Consider the following 21,814-nt stretch of genomic DNA (forward strand, 5'->3'; position numbering starts at 1 on the left):
ATTATTTTGGTAGACCTGTAATGGGGCTGCAAATTGAAATAATGCTTCAAAAATGCACTCCTTTTATTTTTACCATTTTAACATTAAAAAAAACTGAGGTCATGAGTCCAGATTTCCATGGTGCGACCCCACCCATGAACCTTTTAACTAGAAATCAAAAAAGCTTGTGATCATTTCATTCTCTAATTTAACTTTCCTGTAAGTTTCATCTCCCGATGGATATGTTTATAATAACCCTCCATTATGTGACACAAGACAGTTGAGTCTCTGAAGAGTTAACTGAAATGCAATGTATACCGGGAGATAAGCTTGTCGTTGCCTGAGCGAGAGAGCCAACCTTAAAAACATGTTGGCTGCCATTCCAAGACCTTTGTGTAGTTTTCGGCATTCTGTAAATTACTATTTCAGTGAATAGTTTCCCATCTTTCCTCTGTGTGTTTCTGCTGGCCTGAATTCTTTAGTCTATCTACCCGTCACCAGTAGCTCACCTCTCTACAGCTTTTCAAATGCCTGTTTGTCCCAGAACACATAAACTACCACTGTGAGTTTGTCAGTTTCAATCAAATTTAGGAGTCTCTAAACTCCAAAAGGGATAGTCACAATGTGTGGTAATAGGTTCACAATACCCATAGGTCTCATTTTACACAATAAATGGGAAATTATTACAAAACTAGTTTGCATGTGAACAAAATGGCTACAACCTCCTCTAAAACATTAGTTTCAGCATGAACTTAATTTATGTGTATCAATCAATCAATCTATGCAGTGCTTTGTTTCCCTCGTGCCAGAGGGGGAAAGCCTGGCTTTCTCAAATGTTGTCCAATAAATTCGACATAAATAAATGACAGCGATTTTTCTTTTCTGTGTAAGTCACACAACTATCCTGGCTTTAGATGTAACCCTGTGGTGTCTCTGTTGGTTGGCTTTGTGGTACCAAGTTTTCTTAATTCAACCTCTTATTTCATGGCACACTTTTTGCTCTTTGGTTCAAATGACTGTATTTACCAGTCAGTGGAGGAGATGATGTTTGGTACACAACTGAAAAAAATTATAGAGGAGAATCAAGAAATTGGAAAAGTCTTGTGGTTGTTTGCTCGGTGTTAGTGAACCGATGGCTTGGAAGTCTCTACTCGTAAAAATAATGCCAGACTTGCTATTTAAATAAAATTAAAAAAAACACCTAAAACCAAATAATTTTTCTGTATTATGTCAAATTAGCTGTAGTTATGGGAAACTTTTTTGAGGGTCACCTGAATGTGTTTGTATCAAAAACATAATTTGTATGACGAGAGGAAAAAAACAGCTTGTTGTGTTATGAGGGATAACATGCTGTAATGCATAGTATGTTTCATTGTATCCACCCTCTTTTTGTGTAGTGTACATTCAGGCCATTTGGCAGTGAATGCTTTAAACCAAAACCAAAACTGTGCTTTGGAACATAAAACACATTTTGCCTGGCAGTACTATAAAACTACTGAGAGCAGAACATGCTGAGCCAAGGAATGTCATGTTCTTTGGCTGTATCTTTTCTGTAAAAATGCTGACAGTAATTATGCTGCACTGGTGGTATGCTGACATGAGAGAAGCTTTTAATTTGTGTCCCTGTAATTGTGACTCTACAACTTGGTGTGGGATTTCAACATTCATGCTTTTTCTTTCTTTCTTTCTTTCTTTCTTTTTTTTTTTTTTACAATGTTGAAGACATGCAACATTTGTTACAATCTGGACAATCCATTTGATGAGTTTGTATTATAATTGACTTAATTCTGACCCTTTGCTTTATCATGAGAGTTTTTTTTTTTTTAATCAGTTTTACCTGCTATTTTTGACTTCCTCCCTAAAATCATTTGCTTATCACACACTCGAGGAAACCAGACAAAATATGCTTTCAAAACATCCTTACATAAAAATATGTGTAATTAAATGCTGTTTTAAATGTCCATATAAAGTGAATTCATAGAGTAGGATTGCCTTGCGCACAGCGTTCACATGAGTGCTGGAACAGCAGGACTAAGACAGCAACAAAAACAAAAGCAGATCATTGCACACAGACAGACATGCGTTAATATACCTTGAAGCGTATCCTCACAAGATATACTCATTCATAACCAAATCAGAGAATATATTCAAATATAAATATTAAATTAAATGAGAAAATTAAATGTTCTGTATAAATAAGATAATTTGTACATTTAATATCCTGTATTTGACATTGTACTTGTGATAAATGGACCATAGAAACAAATGAATTCCATTCAGTCTCTGATGAGGCCTGTTTTCACATCTATGTTTAATAAAACATCCAACTTCAAATCATTGCAAATAGCCAGGTTTGGTGGGAGTTTGTGGAAGAAGAAAAAAAGACTCTGGAGGATTTGTCTGTGAAATTACAGCCACCTTGTGGAGATGAATCTCACTACATCCCAGTCAGTTATTAGAAGCAAATCTTTTTCTAGAAGAGATTCTGCGAAGAACTTGAAGAACTGTCAATTTGGGTAGCATCACTATGATGAGGTGGTTCCTAAAATAAGATAAGGTAATTTCTTGGGACCTTAAAGGCCTGAAAATTGCCAGCAAAATATGGAATTATAGCTACATTTCATTCACAGCATTAGCTCAGTGAGATAGAGTAGTTTGCTGGTGTCGCTTTAACTCAAAGATTCAAGCTTTTTATTTGTCACTTGCACAACACAGGGTTTACCGTGAAATGTAAAGTGACAAGCATCAGGAGATTGTGCAAAAGACAACAAAAAACAGAATTTCCATTATGGAAAGGGGGATAAAGAGAAGGCATAATACATGTTTAAACAATGTGCCCGGTATGCTGAAGCCCTTTTAGTACTACTATGTTAACTTAAATGTATTGTTAAATCAAATTAAATGAAATCACCAACAGTTATCTCCTCTTTTTCCACAGTGGTTGTCCCGATATGTGCAGTACAGTTAACTATATACTTCTGCTCTATCAAGTAACCACACAAATCATTTCTGGTGTTTATCAAATGTCACTTGCAGGACATTGAGGAAGTGGCCTTATCCTGCAGCTGCAGCCAGCAGCACTAATCACATGAGATGAGGCTGCTGTTGTGTCACGTGAGGTGTCGCTTCTTAAACATGGCTCCAACTAGCACAGAACAAAACACCATCGGCTGACTGACTGTCGTCTGTCTGCTGACACGCATCAATAAGCGTCACAAAATGCAGCAAGTAGTCGCCCCCCAGCATGTCCTCGTCTTTACATGTTAATGTAGTACAAACTCATCATGCGTGAAACCGGCGGAGCACCGTTAGCTTAACGCTAGCTAGCTGTCAACTGCTTCAAGTGGCGAGAGGTGAGCTAATGTTAAGCAGTAAGCGCTGTTGTTGGTGGCTGTTGTTATGTAATTACAGTGGAGTTACATTTACCCAGTGTAGCTGCTCTTGTTTAGATTTGTGTCAATGATGTTAGTAACTATAAGGTGAGTTGTTGCTTGCTTGAGGTAGGTATCGTAACGTTAGCCACTTCGTTAAGCTAACTATTAGCCTTAAGTTGACGTTACTTCCCCAATTGTCTTCTTAAAGCTCCCAACTCACTTTCCAATATTTATAACATGAAAGAGGTTGTCATTGCTAAATAACATATACTTGTTTTGTTCGAAGCTTACAATCTTTATGGTCTCGGTTTAAGTTAGGTTTAGCGTAATTGTTTCTTGGATGTTATCTGTGCCAACCAGCTAGCAGCCTAGCTAACGTTATACGAGATTCATTCAAACTTGTAACTTCTGGTACTATATGACCGTTTTGGCAACTTATCGTAAGTAAAGTGAGTTATACATTTAGTTGGGATCGCTGAGTAATAATTTGCTTGTGGTAAAGTTACAGCTGAAATCACTTAGGTTTTTTCTTTTTAGCAAACTTGCCACCAGGGTAGAGTAGGTGTGTTGATGGGGCAGAGGCAGTCCAGTCATGTGAGCTGAGCTCAAACTTCAGGGACTTGGAGAAGGACAAGTAGTCATGCGCATTCATCAACATCACATCACTCTTTCATTGCAACAACCTTCTTTTCTCCTCTGTGGAAAACAATACATTTCTCATTGCTGTGTCATTGTTAAAGCACTACTAAAAAAGTAGATGCTCATCTAATTGTCCATTTTTGCTTTTCATTTATTTCCTCAGAGGAGATTAGATCTGCCCTTGATGACTTTGACTTCTTCCTCCATGAATGTCTGAAAGTCATCCTTGTGGGAGGCAGCAAGGTGTACACAGAAGGACATTGTGCAACTCTTAAGCATTGGAGATTCACCATGGATTGGCTGATGCATGCAGTTGAGAAAGACTTGGGGGTTGATCGACGGCAGCAAGGCCCTGGTCCCCGTCCCAGTGAGCTTGTAGCCCTTGTTCCTACGCGTTGGGTGATGGGCCTGAGGGAGAGGAGGGTCATGCGTTGTGCCCGCTTTGACAGCATCAGTGAAGCAGAAATTCACACGTACCTTCAGTGTTCCCAGGCAAAGTTGCCTCCTGGCTGGACGCGAGTGTGCATTCAGGGTCTGAGGAAAAGCAAGCTGAGCTACCGTTTGGCCAGAGACCCTTGCCATCAACAAATGGAATTCATGCCACAGGATTCTTATGTCAAAACCATGCAGTGTGTGTCGCAACACAATGTCAGGTACTATACATTCTTCGATGTTCTACTGTAAAATGTGGCTATGCTAATCACCTTACATCTGTGCTAAAGCTCAATCAAAACTATCATTCCCACAACAATTGACTGTTAAGTTATTATTTGTGAACATTAATTACTCTCTATTTTCTAATATTAAGTAGAACTGAAACAGTTAATTGATTAATCTATAAGTTGATTGACATAAAAATGTGTCTGCAACAATTTTGGTAATTGATTACTTGTTAAAGTAATTTATCTAGCAAAAATGTGAAACATTCTCTGATTCTACCTTCTGAAAAGGGAGGATTTACTGCTTTTCTCAATTTTATATCAGTTTAGATTTATTAATGATAATGAGACATTGATACCCTAATATTAGGGTACCCGGAGATTTGCTTAAAATGACCTGAAACTTGCCTTTGTGGAGTCAAGTATTTGTTGTGTTTTTATTTAAATTAGCTTTATTCATTTCTATCTGCTCTGGTTAGGACAGGTTTTCTCATTCACTGTTAGTGGGGTTGTGTAATAGCACTCTTAACTGTTGTCTTGTTAGAAAATTGAATTCTAAGAATAAATGTCAGTTTATATGTCTTGTTTGCAATGAATTTAAAGTTTACTGATGTGAGATTTATGTATTAGTTTAAAATACCTAAATGGAGGAAAATAGATGCAGTGATTGAGTAGAACATGTTTGAGATAGTAATGTATTGTTTTTTTGTCTTTTTTCCCCTTTTCAGGAATCTATGGCGTGAAGCCCATTACAAACTTGTGCAGGCATATACGGGAGCCAACGAGCAAATGCATGCTGCAGCTGTAGATGCAGTGCGTCATGCTTTACAGAAGCTCTTCAATACTACATTCATCTCGTCTGACAGAGTGTCACCATCCCTTTCTCCAGCCAGAGAGAAGGAGAAAGAAAACTACTTGCCATCCAGTTCATCTTGCTTTTCCAAGTCCCAGTCAGACCATCTGTGTCCAAATGTTCTGCCTGCAGAGTGTCTGCTGGAGACAGCAGAGATGCTCTATGTGATTCTACCTTATACTCAGTATTCACTCCATGATATTGTCTCCTTCAGCCCAGCCAAGCTCGCTAACAGCCATGCCAAAGTGTTATTCATTCTCTACCAGTTACTAATAGCCCTGCAGGCATGTCATGCAGCAGGTCTGTCTTGTGGAGAGCTCTCCCTGCTGGACATAGCAGTAGATGAGCAACTCTGCAGCCGCCTCAAGCTCAACCTAGCCCATTATGAGGAACTGGGGGCGGAACAGGATGCAAACAGTGATGTTACTGGCAGACAAGTGCCAAAAAGTGTCCTGCCAAGGGACAATTCATGTGTGAGCCAAGAGAACAAGAGACTTTGCAAAGACTGCTTTGGTGAGCTTAAGACGTTGGTTCTGGACTGGGTCCATGGACGAGTCAGTAACTTTCGCTACTTGATGGAACTGAACAGGTTAGCAGGACGGCGAGAAGGAGACCCTAATTATCACCCAGTGCTGCCTTGGGTGGTGGATTTCACTGTGCCATTTGGAAAATTCCGGGACCTCAGGAGGTCAAAGTTCAGGCTCAATAAGGGGGATAAGCAGCTGGACTTCACATATGAGATGACCAAAGAGGCTTTGGCCGCTGCAGTGGGTAATGGGGTAGGTGGAAGCGGTGTAAGTGGAGACCTCAGTGGCTCTGTGGGCGCTGGTGGTGCTGGACAGCCTGACCACCTCCATGTACCTCATCACATATCTGATGTGCTCTCAGACATTACCTACTATGTCTACAAAGCCCGGCAGACACCCAAGTCAGTGTTGTGCAGCCATGTTAGATCCCAGTGGGAGCCTAATGAATACCCAGCCAGTATGGAGCGCATGCAGAGCTGGACCCCTGATGAGTGCATTCCAGAGTTCTACACAGATTCCTCCATTTTCCGCTCAATCCACTCCGACATGCCAGACCTGGATGTGCCTTCCTGGTGCAAGTCGTGTGAGGAGTTTATTGAGGTCCATCGGCGCCTTCTGGAGAGCAAAGAGGTGTCCCAGCATTTGCATCACTGGATAGATCTCACATTTGGCTATAAGCTGTCTGGCAAAGAAGCTGTCAAGGCCAAGAATGTGTGCCTGCACCTAGTGGACAACCACACCAATCTGACTACCTATGGTGTAGTTCAGCTGTTTGACCAGCCTCACCCGCCCCGCTTATCTCCTTCCCAGTATGCCCCAGCAGAACCTCCTCTCCTTGGCCTTGCTGCTCTTAATGTGCCTTCTCTACACATCCCTCAAATCGACACCATGGCTGACACTGTGGATGGAATGGTGCCAGAGTCCACAGGGTGTGAGTCCAGCGGCTGGACCATGGTAGACAGAGATGAAGAGCTCGAACAAGGTATGGAAGCTCTGGACTCATTAGCATCCACTGGCTCTTCCAGTTCTGTGTCCTGCTCTGTGCCGATGCCAAGCATCAGTACGGCGGGGGGAAAGATGGGAGGAGAGCACACAGCACTTATTGTATCTCAGTCCCCGAGTTCATTCCCTGGTGATTTCACAAGCGGCTTAGGCCCTGGTTTACGCAGTGCCATGTTACAAAGAGGCGGGCCAACGAACAAAAAACATGGGGAGGGGAGTGTGACCTCCACCAATGCAGAGGAAATCAAGATTGTCCTCCCTGAAGGCTTCAGCCCATTGCAGCCTTTGGAAGAGCTGGAGAAGTTGAACAATTTCCTGGTGAAGAGTCTGCATGCTGAAGTATGGCATCCTGCAGGATCTAATGACTGCATGAGAGATGGTGTGATAATTGAATCTCTACCCTCTCTTACACAGCTCTACCAAAGAGACATGCAGGCTCTTGGTGTTCTCATCGCTGAGATTTTCTACTCCTCCAAACTGAGAGGGCTGAAACCAGGCAACCCCCTCAGACAGCGTTTCCAAACTGTTATGAAGCTATGCTCTGCCAACCTCCGTGACGTGCCACTGCCTTTGCATCATGCTCTTGAAACACTACTGCTAATAGAGAAGCAGTCTGGAATAGCACATAGAGAAGTACCAGATTGCGCTCGTCCACTCCTTTTCAAATATGACCCCATCAGCGATGGTCTGCCGCCCCCAAACCCCTGCCAGTTATTGAACTCAGTCATCACCCCCTTTCCTTTCCCTTCCTATTTTGCAGCACTTCATCATTTTATCTTTTCCTACCATGCCAAGATGGAGAGTACATGTAATCTTCAAGGAAGAGATGTTGTCTTTCACCTGCGGCAGCAGCTCGAGACCCTTTTGCGGGGTAACATCACAGCTGAGGGTCTTGAGATTCTTTTGCCCTTCATTCTAGCCCTTATGCTTGAGGAGGCCACTGCTGTCTATGCTGCTTGGTACCTTTTCGAGCCCATCTCCAGAGTACTGGGTCCCAGAAATGCAAACAAGTACTTACTGAAGCCACTGATCAACGTTTATGAAAACCCTCACTGCCTGCGAGGACGTTTTTATCTGTACACTGACTGTTTCATTCTGCAGTTGATTGTGAGGCTCGGCCTGCAGGCCTTTCTGTCCAGCCTACTCCCCCATGTGCTGCAGGTCATCACTGGTTTTGAAAGCTGCATCTCAGGCTCTGGCGGGGAAGCTTGCAAAGGGCTGAGGGGTGGCACATGTAATCTAGGAGAGGAAGAGGAAGAGGACTTTCAGTGTGGCGAGGTGCGGCCATCTTCTGGACCTGTCAGCGGTAATATGGGAGGTAGCAGTGGTGCCAGTGGAGGAGTCGGGGTGGTGGGAGACGCAGGGCTGGTCGATTACTCTTCTGGCATCAGTCTCAATGACCAAGTGTTTCTTTCAGAGGCAGAGGACTTCCAGAATGGGTTCTATGTCAACAGTGGAGCAGGGGTGGCTGCTGGGAAACAGCAGAGCCAGAACTCTGCAGCCAAAGATCAAGACCAGGAGTCTCTAAGTGTGGGGAAACTAAGTGACAAAAGCAGCACAAGTGAGCTCTCACTGGGTGATGGGGACTCAATGCGGGATCGAGCCAGTCTTAAATCGGCTGACAGCAGCCAGGACCTGAAACACGCTAGTGAGGGAGAGGAGGGAGGAGAGCTGGAGGAAGAAGAGGTGACTGAGACTAATGAGGGTAAAGAGGGGACAGATGACCCTACTGTTCTCAACCTGGAGCTCACTTTCTCTGGTTGCACAGAAGCCTCAGGAGCCACAGTTGCCACTCTGGAGGGTGAGTTTGTGAACGGAATGGCACTGGAAGACACTGAGAAAGGCAACGTGGGAGAGCAGGAGGAGGAGGATGACCATGATCCATCCGAAGAGTCTGAGGAGAAAGAGCATAAGATTCTTCTCGGTGAGTAAATGATTGCTGTTTATGTAAATTACTTGTTTATGAAATGATAATGTCTAATGTTTTTAATCATGTCTCCACACACAGATACAGTCTGCAAAACAGTTCGTTGGCTGTCAGCGAAGCTTGGACCAACAGTGACGTCTCGATACGTAGCCAGAAATTTACTGCGATTGCTCACAAATTGTTACATTGGTACGTAAATGTTTGTCATAAAAAATTTAATTGCATCATTCATTTAGATTTAGTCGCGTTGACAAAGCCATGCTCTGGAGATTTGCATATTAAACCAGTGTCATGTGTTAGTGATCGTGTTTTTTACACCCATTTTCCCTCTCATGTTCACTGCCTGTAGGACTTGAGAAACACCAGTTTGTGGCCCCTGTGTCTGAGGAGAGCAGTCTGGAGAGTGTGGGAATGGGCAGCGTGTATGAGAAGAAACCTGTGGTTGGTGACCAGACAGCAGGGCCTGTGTTGGACTGTCTCATCTACATAGCTCAACTTTATGGAGAGCCTGTACTCACTTACCAGTACCTGCCATATATAGGATATCTGGTAAGGCGGGAAAAGAGAAGAGAATATAAACTCACACACATAAAACCTCCATTGGCCTATTAAGCTAAATTGGGTTTTTTTTTATTTGTACCATTTGACTTTTTAAGGTAATTATTTGTCTAAGGACATCAACAAAATGTGATTTCACATTTCACACTTTGATTTCACAAATGTCTATGTTTCCAGGTTTCTCCACCTTCTTCACAGCGTCTTAACACGCGGAAGGAGGCAAGTCTGCTTGGAGCTGTTGCACTAACACAGAAGATCATTGTCTTTCTCTCTGATACCACTCTGATGGACATGCTTATGAAGATCAATCAGGATGTGCTCCTGCCACTACTGGACTTGCTCACCACCCCACGCATGGGGTAAATAGCACACGTACAACAACACATGTACTCTAGATCTATGTTGACATATAACTTAGGATAGTGCCTGAGTGTACATACACAGCATGTCAAATAGCAGAATCATTATAAAATATTGCAAACAGAATGTTTTACTAATATTTTACGGTTCATGTTTTTTAAAGTGCAATGTCTTTTTTGGGTTGAAATAGAATGAAATCAGAAAACAGCTACAATAGATTTGTCATTCATCCTCTGCTTGGTCGTACGCATTCTGCTGTACTCAGGTTCCCCAGCGGGGTGCAGACACGCACTGCCGTCTGTCTCAAGACACTCAGCCTGATGGCTCTCATCTGTCTGCGCATCGGGAGGGAGATGGTGCAGCAGCATATGGCTGACACTCTGCGCCGGTTCTTTGCTGTTTTCTCTCTGCTGCATTCTCTGCAGCCCCAGGTATGCACACACACCCACAATACACAAAGACTGACAAGCGTCAAGTTTATTTTTAGAATGCTTTCAACTATTACATCTGTCATAAAGAGCTTTACAAAAGCAAATGGCACAAAGGCATATAAAAATATGTTTTAAGATAAAAACAGAAGACTTGGAAAACAAACTGTCTGACAGACAGAGAGGGAGAAATAGAGTACATGCATTTGTGAGCATGGCAGGATAGTTTCTTCATGTAGGTACACCTATTTCTTTTGAAAGGGGAGTTGGAAATACACAGATGTGGTGACTGTCTCTCACTGTGACACTGTAGCTGGTCAGTGCTCCTCGCAGAGTTGTAGGAGAAGTCACGGTCGTGGACGTCTGCACACCTGAAATGTCAAATGTGACATATGAGTTGGGTGTATTGGAGGAGCTGCAGACTGTATTTAACCCTGAGATGGCCCATGCATCATACATCCCCTTCTACTGCCTCATAGGTAGGAAATGCCTCATCGTATGTCAAATACAAAATACCCTATCCAGCAGGAAGACGGCAGTATACGCTGTGCTATAATCCTATATATATATTTTTACACTTGAGTGGCGTAAATCAGTGCTGTATTGTGATTTCTGAAGGTGACATGGCAATTCGGAAACTTGTTCCCAACCACGAGCTGGTCTGGCAGTTGGCTCAGTCCTACCACCAGAGTGTGAGTCAGGGGTGTCCAGAGACGAACCTCACAACAGCGTCCAGGGCAGAGCTACGCCCTTCATCCATGGGTCTCTCCTCTGGTTTTGGCGGACGTGTGGGTTGCAGCCCATTCCCTGCACCCTCAACTAGCTCCACCCCGCTGGGAGACTCCCTCCCTGAGTCAGGCACATTTGGGAGCCACCTGGTAGGAAACCGTATCCAAGTGTCCCGGGATGCTGATTATGATGGTAGCCCAAACCTGGGCTTGGCCAGTTCTTGGGGACGCTCCAGTCATACCAACCCCATCATCACCACTGCCTCATCCTTCACCACTCCATCCGTTGGCACAGCTTCCTTTTCCTCATCCTGGGTGACAGGCCCCACCCCAGAGGACAGTGCCCTGAAACAGGAGCTCCCTCGCAGCGGCCGCTCCCTGCAGGGCAACTGGCTGGCCTACTGGCAGTATGAGATTGGCCTCAACCAGCAGGATCCACATTTCCACTTCCACCAGATCCGACTGCAGAGCTTCCTGGGTCACTCAGGCACCACAAAGTGTTTGGCACCGCTGGCAGGAGAGGATTACTTCCTTTCTGGTAGTAAAGACAAGACCGTGAAGCTTTGGCCTCTCTATAACCATGGTGATGGAACACAGGAGGTGGAACCCAGGCTAACGTATAACGACCATCGAAAGTCAATCTTCTATGTTGGACAGCTAGAGGCTTCACTGGAGGTAGTCAGCTGTGATGGTACTGTGCACCTGTGGGACCAGTATACAGGTAAGAGAGACTAAGCACAATGCATTTCTTACATTATATATGGTTTGTGTGGTTAGTTAGAGGACATGAGACTCAAAAGGGTGGAACGAAATAACTCTGCTTTTCTATGTAACTACACTTTATCTGTTGTCCATAGGCAAGCAGATCCGCTCATATGAAGCAGTGGATGGGAAGAATCCCATTACAGCTGTCACCACCATGCCAGCTCCACACTGCAGTGTTGTGTTTGGCAGTGCAGATTCTGTTCTCCGCTTCATTGATCCTCGCAAACCAGGATTGCAGGTAGAAAATTTGCTTAACGAGCTCATTCACTCGAGACCTACGCCATACAACATCCCCCAATTATCTGTCGTTACTGTGTTTTCAAAATGGTAGCACTGATACACTTCTCCAGTATAGAGTGATTTCAGCCTTGACGGTGACAAATCTTCCCCTGTGTTCCCAGCATGAATTTCGTCTGGCATACAACAATGTGAGTGCTGGGCTCATCCGCTACCTGGCAGTGAGCCCTTCAGGGCGCACTGTGGCTGCAGGTTTCTCATCTGGCTTCATTGTTCTGCTAGACGCACGTACTGGACTTATTCTGAAGGGCTGGCCGGCTCATGAGGGAGATATCCTCCAAATGAAGGTATACTTAGAGAGAGAGAGAGAGTGTGTGTGTGTTTTCTTTACTTTGCGTCTGTATAACTGAACAGGCCTGCTTCTGGGTAACATCTTAGTCAGTGGTGTTCGTTAGATATGTGGTTACTGGAATATGATCTACCGGTGGCAGTAAAGCCATGTCCTTCGTATTTTTGAGCATCTTTGCCTTTACTTAAATAGTGGACAGTAAAGAGGAGACAAAAAATGGAGGAGAGAGAGAAGGGATGACATGCAACAAAAGGTCGAACTACGGATGTTGCAACTACATGGACAAACCCGTAGGCCAGCCGGGCATTTGGGAACATATGCAAATATTGTTCATGTTTTAAAATTATAACAATGACAAACTGGGATAAGTCATTTCAATGGTTTGGTTGAATGCATAAATAAACAAATGCTTTCAGAACAGTATAAGAAATGTGGTTAGGCTGTGTGTTAAAATCACTGTTGGATGTCCAACAGTCTCTACAGAAAAGAGGGGGGGAAAGGGAAGACAAGCAAAAATAAAAGTAAAATATGAATACAAATTTCTGGCATTGAAAATGTTGCAGTTTGGCAGCCAACACATTTTGGAGTGTCTTTAAATGCACCAACAGGGATAGTTTAAAAACAGTCCCTAGTTTTACAAATTTAAATATTTTTTTTTACAACAATTCAATGTTGTGAATACTAAATACTTTTTTAGGCTTTGTATGTTCGTCCAGCTCAGAAGGTATACAGAAATATAATAAAAAAATATAATATGTGATTTGCTGATCATTAGGTGGAACATGTGTTGCCGTTTTGTTTTTAGAAAATGGTACCTCGATCGGTGGCCGCACACTAACTTGAACCCTCGTTACACTATGTACCCCTATTCAACGTGTGTTTCCCAACACTGATGTGTGGGACTCATTGACGGTCAAGTTGTTTACACAAGACGTGGGCCCGGGGACACGGGTCATGCAGTGTGTCACATAAATGTCCACTCGCTCTCTGTGCTGTGTTGAAACTGTGTTCTTCCAGATAAACTTATAGCCAAACACAGTGGACAGTTTCTCTAACATAACTCCATGACTTTGTTCAGTTGTAGGCATGATGTGCTTTTTTAAATAGCAGAAGGGTTTCATGGGTTCTAGAGGGGTTGGATGATAGGTGTACCATCAAATACAACAGGCCTACAGTCTTTTACAGTTAGGAAAACAATTTCTTGTTGTATATTTCACAGTAAACACTTAAGTATAAGTGTTTTATTGTGTTTCTAAAAAGAAGAATATTTCTATTGTTTTCTTCGATTTATACATTTTGGTGCATCAACCAGCAGAATCCGTGCATATGAAATCCCTATCAGGCTTTCTGGTAAACAGTGGAAACTTTTGGAACTGTGGAAATCACAACCCACACAGTGCACATCAGCCAGTTAATCACTTGTCACTTGTGTTGACTCTTTCTCTGAGCAACCCACATTACGTTGGTATGTCTGACCTAGACCTCTTGGTGGGTTGTCTACGTGGGTTATTGGATCATTTTACTCTGATGCGTGACCTGTTTTTGATGCTGGTTGAGAGCTTGGTGTAAAAGGCATATAGTAGTGCAATTGTCAGAGAGGGATATTGCTGTTTGATGTGTGTTCAGCCTGTAATTTAATAGGTGCAGTGTTTATCCATATAGTCATAATTTAGTACCATATATGTAATAACCTGAGCTATTGTCATCAGTACTGTCCCAAAGAATTTGTCAGGAAATTGTTGTAAGAGCCAGTTACTGTATGCCTCATACTCAAGCCAGAAGGTGTGGCTGGACTTATTTACAGTAGTCATGTGATAAATATTCAAGAAGACAATCAGCCAAGTGGCTTTATTTTGACATTCCCCTAAGGTAGAGGTGGGGAGATACTAAGTGGTGCAGAGATGGTGAAAGTTGTACCCAGCAAATCTGTTGTCAACACAGCGCAAGGATGAGCAAACTTTATTTAACCCCAAATTAGGTCAAGGATTGTGTCTCTAGTTTTAAAGGCACAAGTTTAGGCAAATATGGACACAGGTTACTCATTAGAAAGACCACAGTGGTTCTCATTGGCACATTCATATTACTCAGACTTCCTCTCAATTCTTACGTGTACCAACTTGTGGCTGTTTTCATATTTAGCTGGGAAATTAAAAACAGATCAACTCTGTTCATTATTGTATCTTATTTAAAAGACATTTTGTATTAAACAAAGATGATCAAACTATTTCAACAATCTCCCAACTAAAGGTTCTAAGTTTGTGGATGCAGGATTTATCTGTCTGAATATGTGAGCTACATGTTTCTGTTTTAAAGAATTTTAACCATAACCATTAAAACCGAAGTAATCTCGCTTTTTTCAAGTATCTGTACTTCAAAAATATTCGTTCACTTATTCCTGTCTTATAGATTGTTTTAATTTCAGGGTATTTACAAGGAGATTTGAATTGCATTTCTTGGCATTTAATCACATATCTTGAAACAGGATGTTGGAAACTTAGACCAGCAATATTACTGGGATATAACATCAACAGTCAGTGACTTCCTTTCTTGTGTTTTACTTTTCAGGCTGCAGAAGGAAACTTGGTCATCAGCTCCTCCACTGACTACACACTCTCTGTGTGGAAAGATCTGGAGCACAAGCCTCTTCGCCTGTACAAGTCGCAGTCCGACCCCATCCACGCCTTTGACCTTTACGGTTCGGAGATTGTAACGGGAACCGTGGCTAACAAGATCGGGGTGTACTCCATGACAGATATCTCCCTGAGCCCTGTTAGCAGCACAAAGCTGAGCTCGGAGAACTTCCGCGGCACTCTGACCAGCCTGGCAGTCCTGCCCACCAAGAGGCTCTTGCTGCTGGGCTCTGAGAACGGGGCCATTCGGTTACTAGCTTAGAGAAAATCAATGGCTCCAAGCTACACTCACTACAATCGCTGACCTTGAAAGTGTCTTAATCGTGAAGACATCAGGTGTCCGAACTCTCTCTGTCCCTTCTCCTGAGCTTGAAGTCAATTGTACTGGTAGGGCAGTTTGTGAGTTCCTCTAAATTGCTTTTTGAATGAAGCAGCACAAGTAAAGGCATTGTATAAGCTTCATGTCTACCAGATCTTGCCACTTTGGCTGCTGGCACTGAAGTTGATGAATAGGAAATGTGTGCCACGCAAGTAACATTCATTATGTACAGTAAATCCCATGATTTTTTTTAAAAGCCTATAGATGTACAGATAGTATATAATGGGAACTTCTTATTTTGACAAGGTCATTTATTCTTTTGACTAGGTCAGTTATTCTGTTCAAAAGAATGAATCAGAAGACGTGCTCAGGAAGGTGGAACCAAACACGGTTCTTTAGTAGTGTTTACACTTTCCAAATAGATGCATAACAACACCAAAAATACATTGACCTCAACTTTCATTTCCCTTGATGTTAGAATACATGCGTATCCAAATGCACTGATGAAACTATGCAGTATTTGTAGATCAAATCATTTGTTTGTGTTAGCGTCACCCCTCCCCCACCCCTGTGTTTCATGAGAGATGTTTCACAGTAGATTGTTTATACATCATGAACAATAAAAGTACACTCACTGTTTTGTCGACAGTCTTGGTGCATCTTCTCAGAGTGGAGACGCTTCAATTGTCGTACCATACAAAAGTCAGTTACTGATGCACAGCCTTTATTCTACTGCACAAGTATGGCCTGAATTGTAACATTTAGATTCTCACTCAGATTTTAAAGCTGAATGGTTTTTATCCACAAATAAATTACTTGAAGTTGCTTTGGGATTTTTAAACAGTGTTTAGAGATTCTTGATTTAGCAGTCAGAACCTGTAGCAACACAATACTGGAAATGTATCTAGGCAGATTTGACTGTGCAATGCCAGTTATGGCACACTGTTGACTCACCACTTTCTAATTTCTGACTACAAAAGCTAACATAGAAACAGTCAATGCCAAGATAAACAGTTTTGTATTTTAACATTTATATGTAACGGCATATGAATATGTTGAGAAAATACCAACAATAAATATAAATATATTATAAATCAATAAAAAAATGTGGTTTAACCTGCTCCTTATTGTGTAATGCAGATGAATATACAGTAGAGACTTGTTTGCTCAGTTTCCACGAAACTCTTAATGACTTTATCAAAGTTTTCAAAGCTCATTAACATCCAACAATCAAAGCTCTCCCCTTTTATCACTCATGTTGTAAAACAACCTACTTTTCTAATTGTTTGCTCAAAAAGCTCAAAATGCTCTGACAAGTGTACTAGACCTTTTGATATTTTGTGTTTTTTGTAAAACTGGAGCGAAAGCTCAATAATCATAAAACAACTTTGTTTTAAAAAGAAAATTTGTAGTTGCATATTGATAATTGGTTACGATTGTTCCACTATATATCTTTGAACATTTTACGAGAAGTCCATGAAAACGCTTATTTATTAACTGGATTAATAAAAAAAAAAATTGCTTCCATGTTTTTTTGTGTGTTCCAGTTGTTCTGTGTGATTCACCTGGACTCATCATGACGCCCAGCCTTGCCGTCCGATCTTGGCTGAGTCACTAGGGCTCAAATTGGACAAAGTCCCCTCTTGTGTTTGCAGACGGCCGTCATGTGATCTAGAAGATATCACTTTTGCTTAGTGGCAAAATTGTGACTAAATCAGCTGAATCAGTTTATTTTTCTTTTCTTTGTCTTGAGCAATTATTGGTCACAATATATAACTACAGCTTCTACAGAGAGCAGTAAAGTGTGGCTGTCTGATCAGTGAAGTTGTAACATATGAAAGCCAGGGGTTTCTGGGAAGTGTGGGCTTGTGTTCTCTGACATCAAATGTGTAACTCTAGTGTCACCAAGTCGTATTTGTTTTGCCCACACAGAGTTGGATTAACCACACTTTTGCAATTAAGATGTCATGTTTTTTTAGATTTAGTTGTGTCACGATATTATCACCTGCCCATTGACATGCAAAATAGCCAAGCGTGTCGGGCTTCATTATTTAACCCCGGATGAGTCTCAGTAGCTACATTTACAAACAAATAGTGGCTTAAACGAGGCCCCAATCAATGTAAGTTGATATTTAACAGTTTGCTGAGCAACTGCCAATCTTTCACTCTCAGGAATTCTGCCATCCACAGTCACTTAGTCGCTCCTTTTTTGGACAAGGCAGCAGGTTTTTTTCTAATTTAAATTTAAGGTAAGATCAAATATATTTTGAAAAACTTATTGTGATTCTTTTTTACATTTAAATAATTTGAAAATGCTATATATGTTATTCATTCAAGTTTCATGTTTGTGTAAGGTCTGAAAAGGCGGCTATGACACTATACCAGTTAATACTTTTGTTTTTTTACATTTGGACATTTTATTTTGGTTTGAATACAGAATGCCTGTAGACACCACAATGCACCGATACTCAAAAAGTGAAAGTGGATTTTCTGTCCCTCAAAGTACATAGCCTATAACAATGTTTTATTGAACACAAATCTGCAATATTCAGATGTGGTTCAAGGCAGCCTGGATATCTGCTGAAAGCACACGTTTTGCAGTTTCTGTGTGGAAAGTTTGGTGAACGGTCTACAAAATGTTTTGTGTGGCTCCCATATTTTAGGCATATTTCCAGATGATCTGGATTCCTTTTAAAAGAGAGAGCGACTAAGTAGAGCAAAAGTGTTTCGAGACCGGTAGACAATACAGCAAATAAACTATAAACAAAAGGTGAGTGTTGTGTTTTAAGAGGTTTGAACACGAGAGGTATATTTATTTTGTTTCATAAAACTGACCAGACTGCACGTTTTGTCAGCCAAAAATAATTTCTCTCTTTAACAGTTACATTGTAAGGACATGGACCATCGTCTGACACTCCTGTTGATCTGTCTCTGCAGCCAAGGAGTCACTGTAAAGCACTGACATTACTTTCAATTCACTCTTCAGATTATGCTAGATGATTATAATCTGTGCTCATTATATAACTCTTGTATAGATTGTTATTTTATACCATCCATCTGCTCAACAGAATGGTGAGGTGGCAGAAGATGAGTCAATCCCTTTGGTGCCTCTCATTCCTTTGATGCCCAGCCACCCTAGAGAGGTTAGAGTCTGGAACTTTTTTCTTACATTGTGCTTGTTGTGTCACAGCAGTGTTCTGGTCATCTAAATTGGAAAATGTGTCCTTGTACTTAACATTGTTTTCCTATTCCTGCCTTTAGAAAGCAGAAAACACAAGTACAGCACAACCAGAAACTGCAAATACCACAGAAACACCTGTAATTGCAACAACCATAACTAGTAGGCCCAACAGGAGCTCATCAGAGGAGGAACAAGATGAGGGTTGTCTGTCTATCAGCCGAAGACCACAGTCCAGGGAGGCCATCGCTGCTGCCATTCAGAAACTGGGTGTGCAGCTGCTGCAGAACCTGGAGACAACGCCAGAGCAGCCAAATGTCATCATATCTCCTTTCAGCATAGCATTAGCGCTCTCCCAACTGGCTTTGGGTATGCATGTCCTGCTGCAGCTTTTACAAGACACAAACAGCTTGTTTTCTACACATAAGCAATTACCACAATTGATGAATTGTGTCAGCAACTTTCTCAAGTTTATAGCTGTCTGGAGACGGTCACCTTTCTCATCCAATTATTACACCCCTCTTCTTTACAGGTGCAGTGAATGAGACAAAGGAGCTGCTGATGCAGCATCTCCATGAACACACTCTCCCCTGCTACCACGAGTCTCTGCATAATGTTTTAGTGCAGCTCAGAAGTGACCTGCAAATTGCCACGCGCATCTTCCTGCGCCAAGGTTACTTCCTTAGAACACAACTTTCGTCTAAATCATTCTTAACTATACTAAATGTTGAGACTACACAGCTTCAATCATTTTCTTTTAATTTCTCTTGTTACTTAATAGCCCGAGTCTGAGAGAGAGTGTGTAAATTGTGTGTTTTAGGGTTTGAGCCAAAGCAAGAGTTTGTCCGTGAATCCCAGCGGTTATATGACTCAGAGCCAGCAGTCCTGGAGAGCCTGCAGCAGATAAACGACTGGGTAGAGAAGGCAACAAATGGAAAGATGACTGACTTCCTGTCTGCTTTACCGCCCAATCTGCTCCTCATGCTCATTAATGCTGTCCATTTCAAAGGTGAAATGTCACCATATTCATATAATTAGCCTCTTTTCCAAGATTTCATGTTTGCTGAGAATACTAATTTCCCAAAGATCCCAGTGGAAATAACCAATGAAAACTCCTGTGTTTGCAAGTTTTCCCTTTTCACAATTTCCTGAATGTTTATATTATGCTGCTGACTAAAATGGAGACCCCTTTTACCATGTTACCCACAGGAGAGTGGAAAGCTCAATTTGACGCGCGCTTTACCTCTAGAGGCGTGTTCTACCTTGACGACAAGCACATGGTTGATGTTGAAGTGATGGAAGATGCCAAACATCCCTTGAGTTTATTTATCGATAATGAACTGGACGCTCAGGTAAAATGCAGTCTCTCCGTTTTTATTTACTCAGATTTACGCTTCAATCACTGTCCCCAAAATACACCTGACATAACCTCCATTTTATCACAACACTATTTCCTCTTCCTGTGCAGGTAGCCAGCTTCCCATTCCAGACGTCCATGAGCTTGTTGGTGGTCATGCCTCTGTCCGGCCAGGTGAATGTGTCCTCACTTTCTGCAAAGCTGAATGTCTCAGACCTGTATAATCGTCTGCCCAAGGAGAGGGCCGTTCAAGTTAAAGTCCCCAAATTCAAACTGGAGTATGCTCAAGAGCTACAGGATGTTTTTACCAAACTGGGTAAGATGTCATTATTTTCCTGTGGTCTTTGTTGTCATATTTACCACACACACAAATTCTTATTACTTGATGAAAATTTTGAACATGCTACGGACTAAAGGTGAAAACATATTTCATGCCTTGAATTGACTCTGTCCTCTCTGCTCTGGGTTAGGCCTCGGAGAGATGTTTTCTAGTCCCAACTTGGCTGAGATGGCAGATGGCCCCCTGCTGGTGTCCAGTGTGATGCACAAGTCCAGCATGGAGATAAATGAGGAGGGTGCAGAGGCTGCTGCAGCCACCACTGTGGTCATCTCACGAGCATCCAATCCTGTTTTCCACCTCAGCCAACCCTTTTTCTTTGCCCTTATGGATGATATGACTCAAGTGCCGATCTTCATGGGTGTCATCAACAACCCGAATCCTGGAGCTCCTATCTTGCAGAGAGGAGAACTTGGAAGCAAAGATAAAGTGGGATTCCCAATTGATAAGAATCATGTTGGCTCATTTGGTGGCCCACCTAAGTAGGGACTAATACCCACACAGCTGTCCCAGGGAAAACCCAGACCAAGACCACTATGATTGTACAGGTTAAATGTACATTATCACTTAGCTGGATCAAAATGTGTGTGAAAACCATTGTTTCATTTGCTCCTTTGTTCCATTGTAGACTAAACACACTGAGGAGCCCAGTATCCCATAAAAAAAACAAATATTTACAGTTTTTTCTAAATTAGATCATGGTCAAGCAACTCTTAAAATTATAATTAGATACAAGAAATGGTTCATACCCATAGTTAAATCTCTCTTCATCTTGGAGTTAATTGATTACACTTTAAATTTCCAGCGTGTCAAAATGTAAGGCCAATGTCACAGGATCTTTTTGTATGTAGTTTAATTTTTAAAGATGTCATCTAATGGGATAATAAATTAAATTGATTTGAATCACAACATGTCAAGGCTTTGAGTTTTATTGTCTTCTTGAATGAAAAACTGTTTTTGTAATCTGAAGGTAAATTGATGCATTGAATAAACTGGGAAAATACAAATAGTACATTTGTAGGGGGCTGATGGCAATTTAACATACATGCATGGTATGTATAAAGGCAACATTTTTCAGCCATTGTTATCTTTTTGTATTAATTTCATCAATCTATTGTCCACGACATATAATATATTAGTTTCACAATAAAAGAGTTTGCGAGGTAAAATAATTTAGGGAAAAGGTTACTTCTTGCATAACTTTGTCAAAGATCGCCCACTAACTGTGTGAATGGTCACTGGATGTATATTAGTGTGATGAAAAATCATCCACTATACCATCATTTTGAATAATTAAAAAAAATACGGCCATTCAAGATTTTGTTACATCCTTTCAAAAAAGAGTTATAAATTATGAGTTATAGTGGAGTCGGAAATCTCCTATTTTTCAATGGCTATGAACGCATCGTCGTAAGCGCCTGACGTCACGTTATGTTTGGCGCTGACGTTCATGCAGCTGGTCTCCGGTCAGTTTTAGAGTGTGTCCCAGGACTATAGATTCACGGTGCTGACAGAATGTAAACTGAAGTCAGATCTGTGAACGGAAGCGGAAACTGGAGCAGCTCCTACGAAGCTTCGCGCGTTTGTCCAAGCTGTTGGCGCCACCGA

The 21,814-nt window shown here is 41.8% G+C and overlaps 2 protein-coding genes across 2 annotated transcripts; both read left to right on the forward strand.

The window, feature by feature from the left end:
* Positions 1-4,283: 4,283 nt before the first annotated feature.
* On the forward strand, positions 4,284-15,530 carry wdr81 (WD repeat domain 81). The gene is made up of 11 exons (XM_070905194.1): positions 4,284-4,645; positions 5,380-8,957; positions 9,042-9,149; positions 9,310-9,509; positions 9,696-9,877; positions 10,144-10,309; positions 10,620-10,785; positions 10,925-11,755; positions 11,892-12,037; positions 12,201-12,383; positions 14,951-15,530. The coding sequence occupies exons 1-11, from the start codon at positions 4,284-4,286 to the stop codon at positions 15,275-15,277; spliced, it is 6,249 nt and encodes a 2,082-aa protein (XP_070761295.1). The 3' UTR covers positions 15,278-15,530.
* A 2,700-nt stretch (positions 15,531-18,230) lies between these two features.
* serpinf2b (serpin peptidase inhibitor, clade F (alpha-2 antiplasmin, pigment epithelium derived factor), member 2b) lies at positions 18,231-20,692 on the forward strand. Its single transcript, XM_070906387.1, has 8 exons — positions 18,231-18,284; positions 18,403-18,477; positions 18,596-18,881; positions 19,045-19,185; positions 19,333-19,521; positions 19,722-19,864; positions 19,981-20,185; positions 20,340-20,692. The coding sequence occupies exons 1-8, from the start codon at positions 18,231-18,233 to the stop codon at positions 20,690-20,692; spliced, it is 1,446 nt and encodes a 481-aa protein (XP_070762488.1).
* The last annotated feature ends 1,122 nt before the right edge of the window (positions 20,693-21,814 follow it).

This window comes from Enoplosus armatus, chromosome 5, assembly GCF_043641665.1.
Source record: "Enoplosus armatus isolate fEnoArm2 chromosome 5, fEnoArm2.hap1, whole genome shotgun sequence".
NCBI lineage: Eukaryota > Metazoa > Chordata > Actinopteri > Centrarchiformes > Enoplosidae > Enoplosus > Enoplosus armatus.

Coding starts and splice junctions, on each gene's coding strand:
- wdr81 (XM_070905194.1), top strand. CDS start 4,284: ATGGATTGGCTGATGCATGCAGTTGAGAAAGACTTGGGGGTTGATCGA. Junction 10,310..10,619: donor TGCATTCTCTGCAGCCCCAG/GTATGCACACAC, acceptor GTGACACTGTAG/CTGGTCAGTGCTCCTCGCAG. Junction 12,384..14,950: donor GAGATATCCTCCAAATGAAG/GTATACTTAGAG, acceptor TTTACTTTTCAG/GCTGCAGAAGGAAACTTGGT.
- serpinf2b (XM_070906387.1), top strand. CDS start 18,231: ATGGACCATCGTCTGACACTCCTGTTGATCTGTCTCTGCAGCCAAGGA. Junction 19,865..19,980: donor ATAATGAACTGGACGCTCAG/GTAAAATGCAGT, acceptor CTTCCTGTGCAG/GTAGCCAGCTTCCCATTCCA. Junction 20,186..20,339: donor GGATGTTTTTACCAAACTGG/GTAAGATGTCAT, acceptor GCTCTGGGTTAG/GCCTCGGAGAGATGTTTTCT.